This window comes from Palaemon carinicauda, chromosome 7, assembly GCF_036898095.1.
Source record: "Palaemon carinicauda isolate YSFRI2023 chromosome 7, ASM3689809v2, whole genome shotgun sequence".
Taxonomy (NCBI): Eukaryota; Metazoa; Arthropoda; class Malacostraca; order Decapoda; family Palaemonidae; genus Palaemon; species Palaemon carinicauda.
The window spans coordinates 18521323-18542269 of NC_090731.1; the positions used below are offsets into that span (position 1 = coordinate 18521323).

The window sequence follows — 20947 nt, forward strand, 5'->3', positions numbered from 1 at the left end:
ATTAACGCAAAATATCCTAGACACTAAATTACTACAAAAGAAAATAGGTATAGGTTTGGAAGTTTTAAAACCTATCCAATAAATTCTACTATTGAAGATCCTATCAATGGAAACAACAAATTACTTCGTGTTGCAGTGAACCGAATGCTAGCGAATGAAAGTTCGAAGGATTTGCTAAACGCTTCAAAATTGAATACTGAAAATAATTATACAAGAATTTTATCCAGGTTTTAATTTGCACGTAAACTAAACCAAAAACTGAATGATTTAGGTAAAGCCTTATAAAATTAGCAGTTTCTGATAACTACCCCAAGCAATACGCTTAATATATTAGAATTACGTTCACAACTTATAACTAAAGGTTTAGCCATTGAGAAATTGACAGATTCAAGACACCAAGCCGGTTAAAAAAGTCTGATAGTAGGAATTCCTTTAAGTTAGAAAAAGTTGACATTACGGTAACTAAACTGTATATCTCACCGCCGGCTTATAGAAATTGAAACAAAGGTTCATTACTAGAAACTGTTTAACTGTTAATGAGGTTAACCGGCATATCCCAATAATTAAGAACCCTGGTTAAGTCTTCCAGAGATATATAACATCACAAGATCCCTATACAAAACAGCAAGTCGAATTAAAATTTCTAACAAACCCTGAACACCAGCTATGTAAAAGCAAGCTTACCTTCATATCCCAATACCATAAAATGGCGGCGATTACTGGAACAACAAATACGAAACTGAAGATTCAAAGACGATATGCAAATGACTTGAACAGCTAACTGAAGATGTGGATACGTCTCAGCCCCAAAGCGCACTGACAATGCTTCCTGATTTCGCAAAGTTTACAGTTCCATCTTGCCGGCTTTCTTCCAAGTTTCAGCCAATCAGAGAGGCCCGTATCATTATTTCGAGACAACGAATGAGGAAATGACCCCTGTTTTGGTCGAGAGACTAACAAGGATTCTTTTAGAAAACAGTTACTTTCAAAAGACGTTACGTCACCACTTAGAAAACCAGTGACATCTGTTGGTTACATGATTAACCATGGAAAAAAACAGTAAAAAATCATATATTTAATATTCAATAAGGAAACAATCCGTTATCTTAAGTGAAATAGTGATAAGTTAAAGATCTTATTGTATCCTTTTTCACTTCAAAATCCACTATTAGATGTACAACATTCTAGTCAAATTTTTCATTTCTACTTTAAAGTGAACAAATTATTCCACTAATATTTCTCTCATGCTCCAAAAGATATACTACAATTTTCGATCGGGAAATAACAATGATTTCAGATTCCTTTGAGCTTATAATCATGTTAATAATGTTATACTATTTCTAATTTCTAATTTATTCTTCTGTTTATTCTTCCGTACCACAGGCTGCTTTCCCTATATTAGGTTCCTTAGACTTGAAGAATTTTGGTTCTCAAACTATGTTTCAACATTGCTATAAGCCCAAGGGCTCCAACAGGGAAAATAGCCCAGTGAAGAAAAGATATTAGGAAAAATAAAATATTTTAAGAACAGCAACAACACCAAAATGAATATTTCCTATATAAACTGTATTTAACAAAAAGCAAAAGGAAGAGAAATAAGATGGAATAGTGTGCCTGAGTGTACCCTCAAGCAAGAGAACTCTAACCCAAGACAATGGAAGACCATGGTACAGGGGCTATGGCACTACCAAAGACTAGAGAACAATGGTTGGAGTTTCCATATATTCGGTTATCGAATCAAGAATGTGGATAAAATTTCCGACCACATTTTTCACATAATCTGGGTTATTAGCTGACAAGCCAGCCTTGCATGTAGCTGGACTTTCACGACCATTATCAAATACCTCTGCAACTTCAACATTTTGAATCACACTTTCGTTAAGAACAACCTTCTTTTTTTGCAAATATATACTAATAATAATATTACTAATACTTAACACAGTCTGTTTAAGTTCTCCAATCTCATTACGGAATTCTGAGTCTCCTAAGGATATTTATTCTTGACCGAACTTTGGTTTTGCTGTTCCATACACTTTTCTCCAGAAAATTTCACTAGCCACTGGAACTTAAGTATGAATAAATGGAAAATATCGTTACTAAAATTCTAATGATTTGCCTTAAGTGAACGATCAATTTTTTATCTTCAGGGACACAGTCTAAAGCTGGCATTATGAGCACCCTCACAATTACAGCATTTTTGTTCAATGTTTTCCCCCTTGATTTTATCACCACACACTCCCGACTCGTTGGGTTTACCACAAAATCGACAACGATGCTCATTTAGGCACTTCCAGGTCATATGACCCAACCTGCAATACTTAGAACATATGACAGGGTTGTCAGTTTACACAGAAACATGTTTACATCCAAAGCACTCGATGAATACTCTCTCTATTGGACACCCAATAAGTGCAATTAATTGTGGTTTAGGGACAGACTCACCATTAATTTTAACTTCTATTCTCCTTGTTCATATAGATAGCTCATCAACTAGGACGGCGTCAATGACCTTAGATGTTAGGATGCCTGAAAATCTTAAATCAATCAATCATCAACTAGGATATTTTGGGTCCGAGTAAGTAGGATAGTCAGACACTATTACCTTTGTCCATATACCATACGGCCCCTTTGTTTTTTTCTATTAGAATATTTCTAAAGCCACTTTTTGTTAAAAAAACTAACAGCTACCTCACCCTTCACTGTAATATATGTGATGCTTTTCCTTTTCTTCAGGTGAGTGTTGGCCCCCCATGAGAGCAATACCTTTAGGTGTTAATTAAAAATGTCATCTCTTTTATATTCAATCGACTTTGATTATTAAAAAAACCAGATGAGAGAGAGAGTCCAATTAGAAAAATTAGTATGTGACTTTTTAGACGTGTTTAATCTTCCTTTTTTATTCTTTTAAGGTTTGTTCTTTATTATTATTTTTTAAATTTTGTGAAAGTATGAGAAAAAAAAATGCATACAAAGATGCTCTCCTATCTGTTCTACCTGCTGGTTTTTGAATGGTAAGAATCTGTCAACATTCATTTTTTTTTGTGTGAAAAAATCAAAGTTTTGGGAAAACGCAATGTAAACTAGAAATACTATATTTTGAACTTTTACTGAAAAAAAACTCATCTTTCGAGCTTTTGCCGGTAATGCAATAATTACCTCACCACTGTATATCATCAATATATAATTTTAATTTCCTATGGGTGTTTATATACCAGTGTTGATGTAACTGACTGCCTATTAAAGTTAGAATAGTGTTTAAGATATGTGAATGATTCAAGTTATCAGAACAGGCCATCCATAATATCTACGAGAATTGCTACACATCGTGCAGTCAACGAATCATGTCGACACGAGAATAGTTACATTTGGTTTACAGTTATTGGAGCCAAAACGTAGACCTACCTCTATTGTAGGTTGTAGACTGTAACAAACTCCCGCTAGACATCCGAAAGACTTCATTTATTCACTTAGAAAGTTCCAGCACTATAATATACCGTTACTCCCACCACTTCTACGACGACAACTATAGGCCTTTTTCAATTTCAGTCTAAGCTTAGATACTTTGGGCATCTTTTCAAATAGTTTCTGTGTCAGTCACATAAGTAAACACGAAAGGAATGACTTATGTTAGCTTGAGATGGTCTCTCTCTCTCTCTCTCTCTCTCTCTCTCTCTCTTGAAAACAACAACAACAACAATAACAGTAACAATAACAATAACAATAACCTGTTTTCTACAGTTTACTGCAAAGGGATTAGAAACAGAAAACGTGGAATAACATAGAAAACGTTAGTTTCGGTCCACATATTAAAGGGAATACTATTATAGTTTCTTGTTTATTCTTTACTTTGATATAAAACAACAGAGGCGACAATATATGATGATTGGTGCCTGACCAGATGCATTAAATTTATAATTATAATATTTTAGATATGAAAAAGCACGGAAATACTAAAATGACTATTGACATCTTGAAATAGACACATCAAACTACCATAATGAAAGATAAAAAAAAGATTGCTAATTTTTGGGCAAACCAATCTGGTGGTTCCCTTTAAATAGAACCTCAAATTCTGGATGAAACCTCGACAGCCAAACTACCCATAGAATCTGATCATGGAATCCCAAAAGATTCTTAGGAAAATACAGCTGAGACCTTTCAGAATTAATAACATTACAATCTTTTTGATAAATTCGCACTACTTACTTTAAGGGCTGCTTATCTGGTCCTGTACATCAGGGGAATCCTACTCTCTACAGGATCTCCACAGTTGTTTTATCTTCATTCAGTAGCTTTTAACATTTCACAATACGTATTTTTCGCTTACTGTTTGATCATCACTGTCAAAACACTCACAAAATAAGAAGGTCTTCAGTTTCCTCGTGAAAGCCTTAACATCTTCAATTATTCGGATGTCGCGTGGGAGCCTATTGTATAGTCTCGGGGCCGAATATCTGAAGACTCTAGACCCTATAGAAGACATGTATCCAGGCTCTGATAGATTGAAACCATCCTGAACTATTCTCGTTTAAGGACGATTTGTTGGTTGCACGATATGTAGCAATTCTCTTGGATATTTTGGACGACCGGTTCTTTTAACTTGATGGGTTATTGTATATATTTTAAATTCACCTTTAGCTTTAATCGGCAGCTAGTGTAGATCCATTAGTATAATTGTGATCCTTTCTCTAGGAACGTTACCTTTTATCTTTCTTGCTCGTCTGTTTATTATGTTTTGCAAATTTTTAAGTTGTACTTTTGGTAGATTGTAGTAGATGGAGTTACAGTGGTCGATTCTGGTGATCACACAGTTTAAGAGCTTTAACCTGAAAATTTCTTCGTTTATCAACAGGCGACACCTTAGATACAAAGCACTGCTCATCCTTTTTTTCTTCATTTTCTTACTTTAGAATGTTAATAAATGGTTGCCTGTCATCGCTGCTACTAGACAAAGTCTACATTTACTACCTGGATAACGCCTTCAATTGGCAAAATTATTCCTTTCACAAGATACTTAAATGTCAAACGTGTAAGATTTATCTTTTAGAAGAAACAATATGTTTTTCATTCATGGGAACCTTTGAGCTAAACTGAACGAAATTTAGAATAGCTACTTTAATAGCCAACAACAGTTTCGGTAACCTCGCTTGGATTATAATACTGTATATGATCGAAGGGGAGGTCAAATTTATACCTGGATCCGAACCTAAAACAATATGTTTTTGAGATTTATTTATAACTGTATATAATAGGGCGAATAATATTGAATAACAATGTGACCATCTAAGGGAAAAGGCAATAACTGGTAATGGCAGATCTTGGTTCAATAAGGACAAAAAAAAAAAAAAAAAAAAAAAAAAAAAAAAAAAAAAACACGACTTAAAGAAAGTGTCTTAACTATTGAAAATGCATGGAGGAATACACCACAAGGGCCAATGTAATTACCAATTTAGGAGAAAAAAAATGAACAAGAAAATGTAGGAGAAAGCAACAGACAAATAGTTATATCGTCTCTTAAATGGTGCAATGGGAAATTTAAATAAAATAAAAAGGTCTCTGGATGGGTATAGCAACCAAGAACTGGCTAATAGATTTCTGGAATTCAAGTTCATACTCATTTCGAGTTAATCCTTTACATTAAATGTGCTCGAATACGTAATTCTTGAATAACTAGTCAGATATTTAGAAAGAATCTAAGTATTGCTAGATAACCAGTCAGCATAGAGGTAATTCTAAGTTGATAACTATGCTGATGCAAATGATCTGCAGGAATTGATGGAAGAAGACAAATGTGGTATCTTGATATTCATAGTGCTGCTTTCTAAGCAGTTGTGCACGAACTACTACTAAATGATTTACGGCCCATTGATATGGAAGATGAAGCTTTTGAGCAGAGTACTTAGTTGAGAGGAACTTTTGTACGAACAAAACACTTGCTCCTCATTTGGACCATTAAGTCGAGTACCACACGGAAGTGCATTAGGTTCAATCTTAATTTGGACGGGGTAAATAGCCTAAGGGCCCTTACACGCGAAGGGCAAATTCACGGCGGTCAGACACTATTACCAATTTTGCTTTATGGGCGACGATCACGGGTATAGATGACGTCATAGATGAGGAAATAACGGGCTAATCAGGTACCAGCCAATTGTGGACTTGTCTGAAACAATTCTGACTGCACTCTGCCCGGCCTCTGGCCCAAAGCATAAGTTTGCCTGCCTGAGCCTACTGTCGTCCTTGGACTGTGATTTGTTAACACTTTCAAAGATAGGAATTACGGGGAAATCAAGAGTGCCTGCCCTGCATTTGCCTCTAATGTTGAAGGGCCTTAAGCCATAACACTAAGAATTTAAGTGATGGTATTAAGAGCTTTCAATTAAATTCTTTCCCTATTCCTACTGCTTTAATAATGGATTTAAATGAGCATTACTTTTTATATTAGAATACCTATGGATATATAGGAGAAACCCTATGGGTCCTGTAGGGCAAAGGGTATCCATTTGTGATACGAAAATTTTATTGCTTAATCAGTAGGCTTTATCAGACTCTGCATTTATATACTTTCACAGTACTTAAACCAAAATTTCTTTTAAACAGATTGCCTTTTTATGCCATACCGAGACTTTATACCAGACTCTTCCTTATCCTGTCACCGTACAAACTGGTTATCCATGTCATAGGTAAGCAGTCTCCCCCCAAAAAATAAAAGCAAAAACACTTTTAGTATATCCTCAGTGGGCCATTCAAGCAGGACCTCTTAATATGTTTCATTTGCTTCTCTTTAGTGGTTTGGATTCTAGATTAATTCTTTCAGCGGTATTAAATATATTTAAGTTGAAAATTATATTAAAGATTACTTGCATGTCTAGTCTTATCAAAGCAGGTTCTCTCCATCCTGCCAAAATACAAGCTAATGCACTGGACTAGAAGGCTACCAGTTTTCACCCTTATATAAATAACTAATCCATCCTTTGTCCCGAGCCTCAAATTTCATCTTTAATAGAAATTCAAGACTATAACCGTTAGTATTATTAGCACTTGTGTAGAAGCTGGTGCCGTATAGCATTTCATTACATATCCCAGAACTCTTCAACAGTACTACTATTCAACTTATTGAATGAGTGACCACCTGAACTTGCCCGAGATTCATATGGCTGTATCATCCATTTTTTTACCAATCCAGAATGCTTCCATAGATAGTTTTAGAAGCCAGCATTTTTACAAAGCAAAACTAGTAAAGACATGACTTAAATTAGCTCAAATTTTTAGAATCTTAGTTTTAACAGTTTCAATTTGTTTGGTTTACAAAGTTGATCAAAATTACATATAATCATGCACTATCATTGGTCAGTAGCAGTTTGATAAAATTAGTCTCAAGTCCTTTTAGTAGCAACGCAAAGATTAGTAATATAATAACCAGCATGTATTAGCTAATCGTTGTCACCTTTGACAATGGCTTAAGTCAAATACTTTTTCTTTAACACTGTTATAGGAATGGACAGGAGTCTTTGAATAGACATGAGGAATCAGGAAACAAGATGCTAATATTTGTATTAACTCTTACTGGCAAAAGGACATAATTAAGACTAAAAATCACCTTATAGAAAAGTAGCCTAATACTTGAGTGATGACAAACTAAAATTTCAGCGGATCTAATAGAAATACTCCAAAAAGCTTGCGATGCCGAATACAGTTTTTGTGGGGAAGTTTAAAGTCCTTATGGAATAAAAAGGACCTAGATAATTATTATCACAGCAAACTAGTTTGGGTTACTTAATTTTTGAAAAAAAAACTGAACATAAAGCATTTTATTAGCAACCATATAATATATATACTAGACTGCCTCAAATCAACCAACCACAATTAACCTTAGTTTTCTTACTCGTTTACCTTTTTCTAAAGTTTCTTTAAAATTGCTCATCAATACAGGTTGTTCTAAAGTAATTAAGCACAAAACTGGCAAATACCTATCCTCAAAAGAAATGTCTACTTCAAATTTAAACTGGCAAATAACTACCCTCAAAGGCATTCTTAGGCGTAAAAATAAGTATTTAGGAATAAAACCTACATTAATTAAACTGCATGAAAAGAAAACTGAAAAGCAGTTAAGATTTTAAGTAAAGATTTTATAAAATTTTTAAAACCCTTTAAGGTTTAGTGGGAAATTTACTGCAATTTTCAATGCAGGTTACTACATTTCAATCTAGCTTAGAACTAACCAAAATTCTTTAAAATTATAAGTTAAAAATTTACACTACACAAGTACATTAAATGGCAAACTACATAAATTTGGAAAAGACTTTCATAAAATAAAGGTTACACTGCTAAAGAGCAGGTTACTTTATAACTTAAGGTTTAAAGCCTATAATAATAATAGTATTTATTTCAGCAAAAGCCATATACAGTTATAATAAGGGTACAGAGATCTTACACTTTTGACATCTGTAATAGAAAAAAAAATGAGATATGCAATAATATCAGTGATATAAAAATAAATTAGCAGGTTGACCACAGAGTTCTAAGGTCTGGATAACAAACTCATAATAGAATTAACGCTTAACAATGATGATAATATACATATCAGCAAACAAAAAGAGGGAGAAAGCAAAAGAAAAAAAAAGGAGATGACAATGATAAATATGTTTGAACAGAAATTGCTTGAATAATGAAAGAACACTGGGGAGAGAAAAAAAAATCTAGTCACTGAGCAGGTGGTGTGAAGGAAATACAGGACATCCAGACAACAAAGATGCAACATAATAAAACACTATCATAACATTACTGGGTATCACACCAAAGATATTTAGTGATGAAGATTTGGCCTTTATAATTTATACAATATACAAAATAGGGTCATGAAAACCCCACAACCTGTTCAGCTGTAAAACCAATGACAGGTTCACATATGGCAGAACTAAGGGAGTATAAATTCTATTGACAAGCCTCTATGGGAAATATGTTGACAAACACTAGCACAAAGATTCTGCCTAGAGCGTTTAAGCAGATTTGCCGTCTGCAGAGTTCCTGTATGGAACATAACTGCTTGACTAATTGCCATGACTGCTTTAGATATGCCAGAGACCTGGCGACGTTTAGATGAGGCAAGCTCCTACATTGCTTCATTCCTTCAGTGCGCCTACAAGATCCGCCAGGTGTAGTGTCTATTCACAAGCAGCTTTTTATTCTCAAAGCTTCAGCTGGAAGACCCGAGTGACCACCACTGCTCCGTTGAGCAGTGTTCAGCAAGGTGGGAACGGTCTTCATAAAGGACACTCCTGAGAGTCACCACTTAAATTCTCAGTGATTAAATTTGATTAATTTCAAATTCCTGGCCACTTAGGTGACTGATGACAGTTTCATTGTAAAGTTACAGAAAGCTGGCTTTCACTTAGCACTTAAGTCATTTCTTCTCAAGTCGTCAAGATTCACTTCAACCGTTCTGTTCGCGGGATCCTTCCTTCCAGTCGCTTGTCTAGTGGAATCTTCCATGGTGCACTTAGCCTAAACTTGCTTGGCTCCGGATAAAGGTTAACAATTTTAGTTAATCTATTTCGACCTCGCCGAGCCAGATTATCTTATTGAAGACTTATAGCCGAGTTCACATCTGTAAATTAAAGCAATAGAATTAATTTGAGAAAATTGGCATAAAATTCACTAGACAAATATTACTAAGTTTTTTTTGGGGGAATTTAAGGTTTACAGACACAAGCAGTCATTGAATGGTATCAATTCTACGCTGATACAGGTATTAATATTTTTTTAACATTCAATGTGGAATTTTTATTCTAAAATTTATAACTGATAATTTAGGTAACCCTGAATCCCAGTAATCAGCAAAAAGTTGGTGGCCACATGGCAACCCTGATAACTATTGTCCTGTCGTCGGCAATCCTGATAGCAACAAATCTATTGTCAGTTTTCAGTCGTGTAATACTACAAGTAGAGAAACGTGGTTGGGACTGCTAAATAATTGTCTTAATTGAGTCAGACATTACCATGAGAATTTATCTATGCCATTATCCCCATTGATACTGGAAGGGACGAAGATTTGCTCATTTTAGAATAAGTGGTAACATTCGAGAATAATATCTAACAAATGATTCACCCGATGCAAAGCAGACTACAAACAAGGTCCAAGGTAAAATTGAAAATCAGTCTAGAACAGTGATTGGCTGATCAATTATTGAAGGGCACACGAATACTACCAATCCGAGGTGGCAATAAAATTTCATACCAACTATAAAGCAAAATGTGCCCAGGGAAAACACCAAAGGGAAGCATAATGTGCCCAGGGAAAACACCAAAGGGAAGCAAAACGTGCCCAGGGAAAACACCAAAGGGAAGCAAAACGTGCCCAGGGAAAACACCAAAGGGAAGCAAAACGTGCCCAGGGAAAACACCAAACGGAAGCAAAACGTGCCCAGGGAAAACACCAAAGGGAAGCAAAACGTGCCCAGGGAAAACACCAAAGGGAAGCAAAACGTGCCCAGGGAAAACACCAAAGGGAAGCAAAACGTGCCCAGGGAAAACACCAAAGGGAAGCAAAACGTGCCCAGGGAAAACACCAAAGGGAAGCAAAACGTGCCCAGGGAAAACACCAAAGGGAAGCAAAACGTGCCCAGGGAAAACACCAAAGGGAAGCAAAACGTGCCCAGGGAAAACACCAAAGGGAAGCAAAACGTGCCCAGGGAAAACACCAAACGGAAGCAAAACGTGCCCAGGGAAAACACCAAACGGAAGCATAACGTGCCCAGGGAAAACACCAAACGGAAGCATAACGTGCCCAGGGAAAACACCAAACGGAAGCATAATGTGCCCAGGGAAAACCCCAAACGGAAGCATAACGTGCCCAGGGAAAACCCCAAACGGAAGCATAACGTGCCCAGGGAAAACCCCAAACGGAAGCATAACGTGCCCAGGGAAAACACCAAACGGAAGCATAACGTGCCCAGGGAAAACACCAAACGGAAGCATAACGTGCCCAGGGAAAACACCAAACGGAAGCATAACGTGCCCAGGGAAAACACCAAACGGAAGCATAACGTGCCCAGGGAAAACACCAAACGGAAGCATAACGTGCCCAGGGAAAACACCAAACGGAAGCATAACGTGCCCAGGGAAAACACCAAACGGAAGCATAACGTGCCCAGGGAAAACACCAAACGGAAGCATAACGTGCCCAGGGAAAACACCAAACGGAAGCATAACGTGCCCAGGGAAAACACCAAACGGAAGCATAACGTGCCCAGGGAAAACACCAAAGGGAAGCAAAATGTGCCTAGGGAAAACACTAAAGGGAAGCAAAATGTGCCTAGGGAAAACACTAAAGGGAGGCCAGAAGAAAGCCCGAGATGCGCTAGAAAAGGGAAAAAATACTTTGCTTAACAATCTAAGGACCACTTCATGCAATCTGTATTCTCAACACAAGAAAAACCTAGAGTCACATGATAAAATACACTAGAACACTGCAATACTACACTATTACAAGAGCCTGATAAAATCTGAGGGGTTACGACTGAAAAGAGAAAATATGGCTCCTAGGGAAACACTGAATTCTGTATTACAGTTTAGACCATATTTGGATATATTTAGAGGTGTTCAAGACTGAAAAGTATTACTTTATTTGTCCACAAGTTAACCTAGAAATTAGCCAATAAATCTAGTTTCTTTCGCTATCCCAAGGATGATCACAACCCTGTTAAGTTTTTGATGGTATGGTTAGTCAATGTAATGAGGGTAAATTTTTAATGAATTGTGGATTAATATGCCCGATTGCCCCTTTATGAACTATTGACAAGATCAAGATTTCTATAAATGATTGGCTAATGTTTCAATGGCTTTACAGATTCCCAAATAACTTTGTGGAATTGTCTAGCCTTCCAAGATAGCGAGTGTTCTTGCTCTTGTGGATTCCGGTCAGTACAATATCTAAATATTGAGAGGTATTATATCTTGCTGTAGAAAGATTTCATGGATAATTACAATGTAACTCTCGCAACAGATGTAGCGAACAACTTTCTGCGTGAAGATTTTACTGCTATAAAAGATTCTAACGTCCCAAAGTAAGAAGCGGTACTATTAACCCGTAATATTACCCCACTGGGTTGAAACTTGTAGCTAAACAATCCGCTTGACAGAACACACGCACAGCGATTGAGCTACACTAAAAACAAAGCAATCGCTCAAGAGTTACTTTTGATATGATTTCTATCATTACATACGGCTACTTCATGGAAAATGGGATGGAAAATAGATTTTCCTGTGCGTCACTTATGTCTAGCCAACAAAATCTGCATGTTTTACTATATATTAGGTTATTTACATTACTATAACTAAGATTAAAACTTTCATAACAGACTGGTGTGTTTAGGATACGGCTTTTAATTTACCAGTTCTGTATTCACCCATCTAAAATGATATTTCCCACTGTGGAACCATCTATATCCTAGTCAAGAGGAACCCTGTCTAATTTGCAGCAGAAATAAGGGTAAAATTCGTTATAAACACAAACCTAAGGAAGAGGTCAGGTTCTTCATAACTCCACTAAAATCTAAAGAGTAGTAGACTAAAGCCTGTCTATTCTCGCACAAGACCGTAGTCTCGTGCACAAGTCTCGCGCACAAGACCGTAGTCTCGCACAAACCCAATATTATGAAAGTAAAGAAGTTTAAAGGAATCCTAAAAGTTGAAGAGAAACCCCACCTTCACCCGATGGCCAAAATGGAGGGTGTCACAAGCAATCTAAAATGTCACAAGTAGCAGAAACCACTATCCACTGCCGAACCACCTTTCAGTATTTTCCCAGTCAAAATCTTTCAAACAGACTGTGAAAAACATCCACTCAGCACCAACACCACTAAAGCCAATTGCCAGACAATGTTCGAAACTTTCTTATTATTCTTAACCATTAACATCAGACTTCCAACTAAAAAAAAAAAAAAAAAAAAAAAAAAAAAAAAAAAAAAAAAAAAAAAAACTGCAACACATGAAAACTTTGAAAAAGAGCACTACACTCGCCGCTTAAATTTCAGCGTCTTAAATCTTTCCCACTGACACTTCAATATTTGACTAACCTCCCCACTAAACATGTGTTCAATCTTACCTTCACTCCTGACGTAATAAGGATGACAAAATAACGAAGCAGACATCCCTTGTTGAAGTTCTGCGTTAGTGTCCTTGTATAAGCAGTGGCGCCATCTACAATCAAACATCAAAACCACTTGTCTTTGATGACCTGTGACATTACCTCTCAAGAAACCGGTGTAAAATCACAAATTTCTTTCGATTTATAATTTCATAAAACTTAACATTACAAGAAATAGACAAGTATAGTCACTGCATCAATGAAACATGTAATAATCAAACTTGAATAAACTTTGACTAAAAAACAAACGGCTATTGGTCCATCCCTTTCTTTCTTTGAATTTATTTCACAGGTTTCTAATATATTTTGCAAGTCTTGAGAAACATATTTAGAAAGTTATAGTCTTGGTTTATATATTCCTGTTTATTTGGTATGTATCCACGGTCTTAAGAGAGAGAGAGAGAGAGAGAGAGAGAGAGAGAGAGAGAGAGAGAGAGAGAGAGAGAGAGAGAGAGCTCTTTTTCCTTTGAGGAACAGCACTTTTCCCTTGAGGAATAGTACCTTTTCCCATGAGAGACAGTACTTCTACCGACGGGAAACATTACCTTTTCCCTACGAGAAACTGTACTTTTTCCCATGAGAAACTGTACTTTTACCCACGAGAAACAGTACTTTTTCTCACGAGAAACAGTAGTTTTTCCCACGAGAAACAGTACTTTTTCTCACGAGAAACTACTTTTTCCCATGAGAAACAGTACTTTTTCCCATGAGAAACTGTACTTTTACCCACGAGAAACTACTTTTTCCCATGAGAAACAGTACTTTTTCCCATGAGAAATAGTACTTTTTCCCACGAGAAACAGTACTTTTTCTCACGAGAAACTACTTTTTTCCCATGAGAAACAGTACTTTTTTCTCACGAGAAACTACTTTTTTCCCATGAGAAACTACTTTTTCTCACGAGAAACTACTTTTTCCCATGAGAAACAGTACTTTTTCTCACGAGAAACTACTTTTTCCCATGAGAAACAGTACTTTTTCTCACGAGAAACTACTTTTTCCCATGAGAAACTACTTTTTCTCACGAGAAACAGTACTTTTTCCCATGAGAAACAGTACTTTTTCTCACGAGAAACTACTTTTTCCCATGAGAAACAGTACTTTTTTTCCATGAGAAACAGCACATTTTCTCATCCTTCGAAGCAGTTCCTAATTTACATCAGTAGATATTATTGTGTAAAGCTCGTATCTTCAGTTAATCACTCCGGACTAAACACGAAACTCACACTTTAGTCTATAATCAATTCCTTTTTTTAAGATTACTTTTTTTTCCAGCAGTATTTATTTAAAAAGGTTGAACAAAAACAAAATATTCACAGGGTAAATATCTATTTTATTTTGAGGAAAACAAACTATATATGGTCATGATGATATTCAGTAGATATGGTGACATGAAATGGGTTGTTTGATGATTAAAAATAACGAGTTATAGCTACATAGACGAAGGGGTTATATTATTTCCTATAAACATGCATACACTATGAAACTCATTCATAAAATAATAGAAATTTCTCAATGGAATTATTTATTTTCAATTTTCCCTTAATTTTGTAAATTTATGAGCAACAATGATGATATACTGAGGATTATTCTTTAATAAATAGAGGTTATCTCAAGGTGCTTCAGGAATGAAACATTAACAGTTAAGTATTAGAAATTTTCATAAGTTCAGTGATATTCATCCATATTATTGTGCTTACCTTTGGAAAGAAAGAAACTTTGTTCGGTTCATAAGAATAAGCATTCAAATTATCCTGACCAGAAAACCACAAATCAATTAATCAATCAATCAATCAATCAAGATTGACTCTTGATTAATTGGCTTAGAAGATCCTGGAAATTCTTATTCTGTTTTTCAAGTTGTTCAGAAAATGTGCCTCCAACTTGGTACCTGTTAAACTTTATATCAGCCTCTATGACCTTAGACGTCAGGATGCCAGAAAACCTCAAATCAATCAATCAATCAATCAACCAATCAATCAATCAATCAAGATTGATTCTTGATTAATTGGTTCAGCAGATCCTGGAAATTCTTATTCTGCTTTTCTATTTGTTCAGAAACTCTAGACATTTGACTATTGGTGATGCTCCTGATGGTATCGACCTGGTTCTGGATATTGATAACCGTATCTGCAATATCTTTGAATTCATTTCTCTGATTTACATGATCGCTAGAGTATTTTATGCGGAATGATTTGAATTGATCTGAGATATCCTCATCATCATCCAATGGGAAATCTTTTTTGGAGCCACAGGTTCCTAAAGCAATGGCTTCTTTCATGATCTCTGCAGGCACTGTCTGGAGGTATTTGTTCTTCCTGAACTCCTTGTTTGGCAGAACAGTAAGTTTAGATTCAATGCTTAACTGGGATCGTAAGAATGACTGGATCCCTTTTGGGAAAAATTTAAATTTTTGTGTGTAAAACAAGAGTCTCTCCATAGCCATCAAGAAAGATGCTTGTTTCACCAGCTTTCTAAGCTTCCCTTGTCTTTTCAGTTCTGGGATATCATTTACAGCTAAGCCAATGAGGAGGTTCGACATGATAATCGTCACCATGAATAAGAAAAAGCTCATGAATACTAAGCAATACAACCCAGGAGGGGACCCCTTTTCAACAGCAAGTTCCTTGAAAATTAGCCCCCCCGTCATCATCGTCAGTGTTTTAACAAAGCTAAGGTTGTAGTTTGCGAAAATCTCCTTCGCTTGAAAGAGAATATGAAATCCTAGGGAAAATCCAATGAGTAGACTAAGAAAGGCAAACAAGAACTTCACTATTGATTTTCCAACTTTACTGAACATAAGAATATATGAACCTAAGGTTGGGAAACGTCCTACCAACATCATGAGCTCTGTCCAACCGAGAACCATAGACATACTAGCAAATATTCTTTCTGTTGATATTTCAGTTATATGATCAGACTTCTTTGCAACGTCGTCTTCAATTTTCCCAGATACTAAGCCAGCAGTGACAATAGAGATTATTAAAAATGCAATTTTAGTGTAGGTCTCCAACTGGAGCAAGTTTACCTTTAGATTAGCAAAAAAGATAAGGGCTCCAGGCACTGCTATGAAAATGATTAAACTAACATGAAATGTTTGATAAACTATCAGTAATTCTTTTTCAGTTGTCCAGTCTTTTGGCTCTGGCCCAAATGTTATCATAACAAAACAAGTGTGAAATAACAAATAAACAAAAAAATTAAAAACACTTAAGTAAAAGGATTTTCTTATCCGATACCATTTGATGTTCAAAAAGCTCTCAAGAAGAGGGTGCTTTATCAGGTTCTCCAAAGGAGTGTCTATCAACTGTGAGATAATAGAACACTGAATTTCTTGAGAACTCATGAGAATTGAATAATCAAATGTAATTTTTAAATCTTTGTAATTCTTATGCGTTTCAGACAGTGTAATACCAGAGTCAAATAGATCTCTCAAGAGTTGCATTGCAGATGGTAGTTGTTCTATGGCAAGTGCGCAGTTTGATTTGCCATTTTTATAAACATGCGTAAGATTTTCGCCATTTTCAAGTAGAATTTTGCAGCACTCAAATGAAGAACTATCAATAGCACGGTGAAAAGGAGGATGTCCATCCCTATCCGGAGAGACAACGAGATCTGCGACAAGGTTCGTATTTAGTAAATGATTGAGAGTTTTAGAACACCCAGCTGAGCACGCAGCGTGAATCGTTGACTCTCCCGTACATGTCACTTGTTTGGGATTAGCTCCCTTTTCCAGAAAAAACTTTACTATTTTGGGATAACCCAGTTGACATGCTTTGATGAGGGGTGTTTCACCCAACACATTAGCCTGGTCTAAATTTCTATGATGATTGTAAATGCTTTGGAGTACTTTTAGAGTTGAATTCTCGTTGTGAGTTCCAAGCTTACCTGAAAGAGCTGCATGAAAAATGGTATATCCATCCTTTTCTGCAGGTTCCACATATATTTCAAAATCTTCATGTTGAAGCAGCTCTTTTAAAACTATGAGATTCCTTGAAGCGGCGGCCAAGTGGAAAACTGTATCGTCATTTCCATCTTTGATACTAAGGCTAGGCCTGTGTGCCAATAGCAACATAATGGACGCGATGTCGCCCATTTTCACGGCAGTGTGAAGTGCTGTTTCTCTGATGCCTCCTCCATCTTCAGGAGGCTGGCTGAGTTCGTCAGGAGAGGCGCCCTGCTGAAGTAGTTCCTTAATGCCATCATACCATTTCTCTCTCACTGCAGTGTGAAGTGCAAAATTTCCATAGCTATCAGGAATTGATGTCTGAAAGTAATGGATATCGAAATAGATACAACATGCAGTTACCATTATCCTATATCAGCCAACTGTGTAGTATTCTTATGGAAGGTAATAAAGATTGTAACTTTTAATACAAATATTCAACATCAGTATTAGAGAGAGTAAGAGCTACATGGAGCATTTCACCTTTAAGTGTGCATTGAATTCTCATGTAAATATGTTCTTAGATTTGAAAATGAACTGGATAAGCACCTGCAAAAGAGCTCACAAGTGATACTAACCTCTGCACCTCGCTCAAGTAACAGTTTTAGAATATCCAGCTCCTTTGTGTAACATGCCAAATGCAATAGACTTTGCCCACCATCAGACCTGTTTATGCAGTCTGGCGCCTCATCCAGAATGTTTCGGACTTCTTTGATTTTGCCTTTCCGAATCGCCTGTCAGAAAAGAATAAGCTTAGTTCATGAGCTTTGGGAAAGGACATTAACAATTCTGATGATTCTAGTAGTTCAAGAGTTGCCCATTGGAAATGAATGCTATTATTATTATTATTATTATTATTATTATTATTATTATTATTATTATTATTTGCTAAGCTACAACCCTAGTTGGAAAAGCAGGATGCTGTTAGCCCAGGGACACCAACAGGAAAAATAGCCCAGTGAGGAAAGGAAACAAGGGAAAATAAATTATTTTCAGAACAATAACATTAAAATAATCTCTCCTATATAAACTATAGAAACTTTAAGAAAACAAGAGGAAGAGAAACAAGATAGAATAGTGTGCACGAGTGTACCCTCAAGCAAGAGAACTCTAATCCAAGACAGTGGAAGACCATGGTACAGAGGCTATGGCGCTACCCAAGACTAGAGAACAGTGGTTTGATTTTGGAGTGTCCTTCTCCTAGAAGAGCTGCTTACCATAGCTAAAGAGTCTCTTCTACTAGAATGATATGAGCCATTCTCAGAGATCTCCATAACTTTTGTTATTTACTGTACTTAATATTAAGATGAAAACACTCAAACTTATTCAAATCATATTCCTTAGTTTAAGTGAAAATAAAAGAACATATAAAATATACTATTGTTAATTATCTTAAACCCAAAATAGGGAGAAAGGTTAATTAAGATCATTTAAGAGATTTTTTTTTTTGGAAGCTGGATGAATTTCACAACAAATGAAAATAAGAATCTTCCTCTATAGAACCATAGATTAGATAGAGGACAACAAAGCATTCAGTTATGGGCTAATGAATATTTGAATTTGGATCATATGGCCTAGCACTGTGGGAAGAGAGGTCTTTTAGCACTGTGGGAAGAGAGGTCTTTTGGCACTGTGGGTAGAGAGGTCTTTTAGCACTATGGGAAGAGAGGTGTCTCAGCATTGTGGGAAGAGAGGTCTTTTAGCACTGTGGGAAGAGAGGTCTTTTGGTATTGTGGGAAGAGAGGTGTTTTAATATTGTGTGAAGAGAGGTGTTTTAGCACTGTGGGAAGAGAGGTCTTTTATCAACGGGGCAGGGGAGGTCTTTTAGCACTGTGGGAAGAGATGTTTTTTATCACTGGGGCAGGGGAGGTCTTTTAGCACTGTGGGAAGAGAGGTCTTTTATTATCGTGGGAAGAGAGGTCTTTTATCACTGGGGCAGGGGAGGTCTTTTAGCACTGTGGGAAGAGAGGTCTTTTATCACTGGATCAGGGGAGGTCTTTTAACACTGTGGGAAGAGAGGTCTTTTAGCAATGTAGGAAGAGAGGTCTTTTGGTATAGTGGGAAGAGAGGTCTTTTAGTATTGTGGGAAGAGAGGTCTTTTAGCACTGTGGGAAGAGAGGTCTTTTAGTACTGTGGGAAGAGAGGTCTTTTAGCACTGTGCGAAGAGAGGTCTTTTAGCACTGTGGGTAGAGAGGTCTTTTAGCACTGTGGGAAGAGAGGTGTCTCAGCATTGTGGGAAGAGAAGCGTTTTAGCACTGTGGGAAGAGAGGTCTTTTAGTACTGTGGGAAGAGAGGTCTTTTAGTATCGTGGGAAGAGAGGTCTTTTAGCACTGTGGGAAGAGAGGTCTTTTAGCACTGTGGGAAGAGAGGTCTTATGGTATTGTGGGAAGAGAGGTCTTTTAGCACTGTGGGAAGAGAGGTCTTTTAGCACTGTGGGTAGAGAGGTCTTTTAGCACTGTGGGTAGAGACGTCTTTTAGCACTGTGGGTAGAGAGGTGTCTCAGCATTGTGGGAAGAGAGGCGTTTTAGCACTGTGGGAAGAGAGGTCTTTTAGTACTGTGGGAAGAGAGGTCTTTTAGCACTGTGGGAAGAGAGGTCTTTTAGTATCGTGGGAAGAGAGGTCTTTTAGCACTGTGGGAAGAGAGGTCTTTTGGTATTGTGGGAAGAGAGGTCTTTTAGCACTGTGGGAAGAGAGGTGAAGTAGAAGGCTAAAAGGTGCAGTCTTCCTGGCTCAATAATCCACAGTACGCTTGAAGTTTTATCCCAGCTGTGACCAAGATGTGGAATGATCTTCTTAATCGGGTAGTTGAATCAGTAGAACTTCAAAAGTTCAAACTTGCAGCAAATGCTTTTATGTTGAACAGGCCGATATGAGTCTTTTTATAGTTTATATATGAAATATCTGTTTTAATGTGAATGTTTTAAAAATATTTTAAATTAATTGATCATTACTTCTTATATCGTTTATTTCCTTATTTCCTTTCCTCGCTGGGTTATTTTTCCCTGTTTGGGTCCTTGGGCTTATAGCATCTTGCTTTTCCAGCTAGGGTTGTAGCTTAGCTAATAATAATAATAATAATAATAATAATAATAATAATAATAATAAAGTGGTAACGTGTTTGCCTAGTATTCGCATGGCAGCAGATTGAATCTCTCTCTTGAACATTGTGTGAGCTGTTTACTGGGGAGATCACTGCTGTAGTTGAGCACCACAACGGTGGATTATTCTTGCCCGGCTGACGTCCTGGTGGGTATCTATTCAGAGGAAACTGGAACTGAAACCAGGCTCCTTTAACCTTCAAAGACCCTTCAGTGATGTCTACAATCCATTGCGTAAGGTGCACTGTCGTCGCAGTATTTCAAATACTTAACATTGATAGGACAAATTATTTTGGATTTAAAAAAAAAGTTAACAATAACCGTAAACACATCACTCCTTATGATAGGTGTAGTTCTGTAAATGATGCCATGTAAATTACAAAAAACATTTTGGTATGTTCTATGAAGAACATTAGATAGCATAAGGATAAAATATTAATCTTAGTCATATTAAATTCTCAAGGAACCTTAACTAATCTACGATACCTGGATTCAAAGTTTCCTCAAGTTTTCATAAAACTTTGGAAATTTTTAGTTTATAGAACTTTCAGGGAGAGGGATGGCCTTACATACCCTAACGTTTCCAGAGGCCGTTAATAGTGTTTTTTTTTTTTTTTAAATAACTCCTAAAATAACTGATGGATTACCATGATATCAAAGCAGGGAGCGCTTCATACAATGGCTTAATTTTGGGAAATACTGTGCATTGCCAATTACGTTTCATTAACTTTTTTACTTAAGAAAATGAGGCTAAAGCCA

At 36.6% G+C, this 20947-nt stretch overlaps 1 protein-coding gene and 1 long non-coding RNA gene across 3 annotated transcripts in view; both read right to left on the reverse strand.

The window, feature by feature from the left end:
• Positions 1 to 8810: 8810 nt before the first annotated feature.
• LOC137643503 (uncharacterized) lies at positions 8811 to 13078 on the reverse strand. The gene is made up of 2 exons (XR_011044971.1): positions 13018 to 13078; positions 8811 to 9604 (listed from the first exon to the last, which is right to left on the reverse strand). It is a non-coding gene; the product is annotated as an uncharacterized lncRNA (long non-coding RNA).
• Positions 13079 to 14456: 1378 nt separating this feature from the next.
• The window catches only part of LOC137643890 (transient receptor potential channel pyrexia-like), a 12942-nt gene continuing 6451 nt past the window's right edge, over positions 14457 to 20947 (reverse strand). For both annotated transcript variants that reach the window (XM_068376631.1, XM_068376630.1), the window contains exons 3-4: positions 17669 to 17824; positions 14457 to 17411 (exon numbers count right to left, since the gene is read on the reverse strand). In XM_068376631.1, the coding sequence (XP_068232732.1) occupies positions 15132 to 17411; positions 17669 to 17824 (2436 nt within the window). In that variant the 3' untranslated portion in view covers positions 14457 to 15131. The remainder of the gene's footprint in view (positions 17412 to 17668; positions 17825 to 20947) is intronic.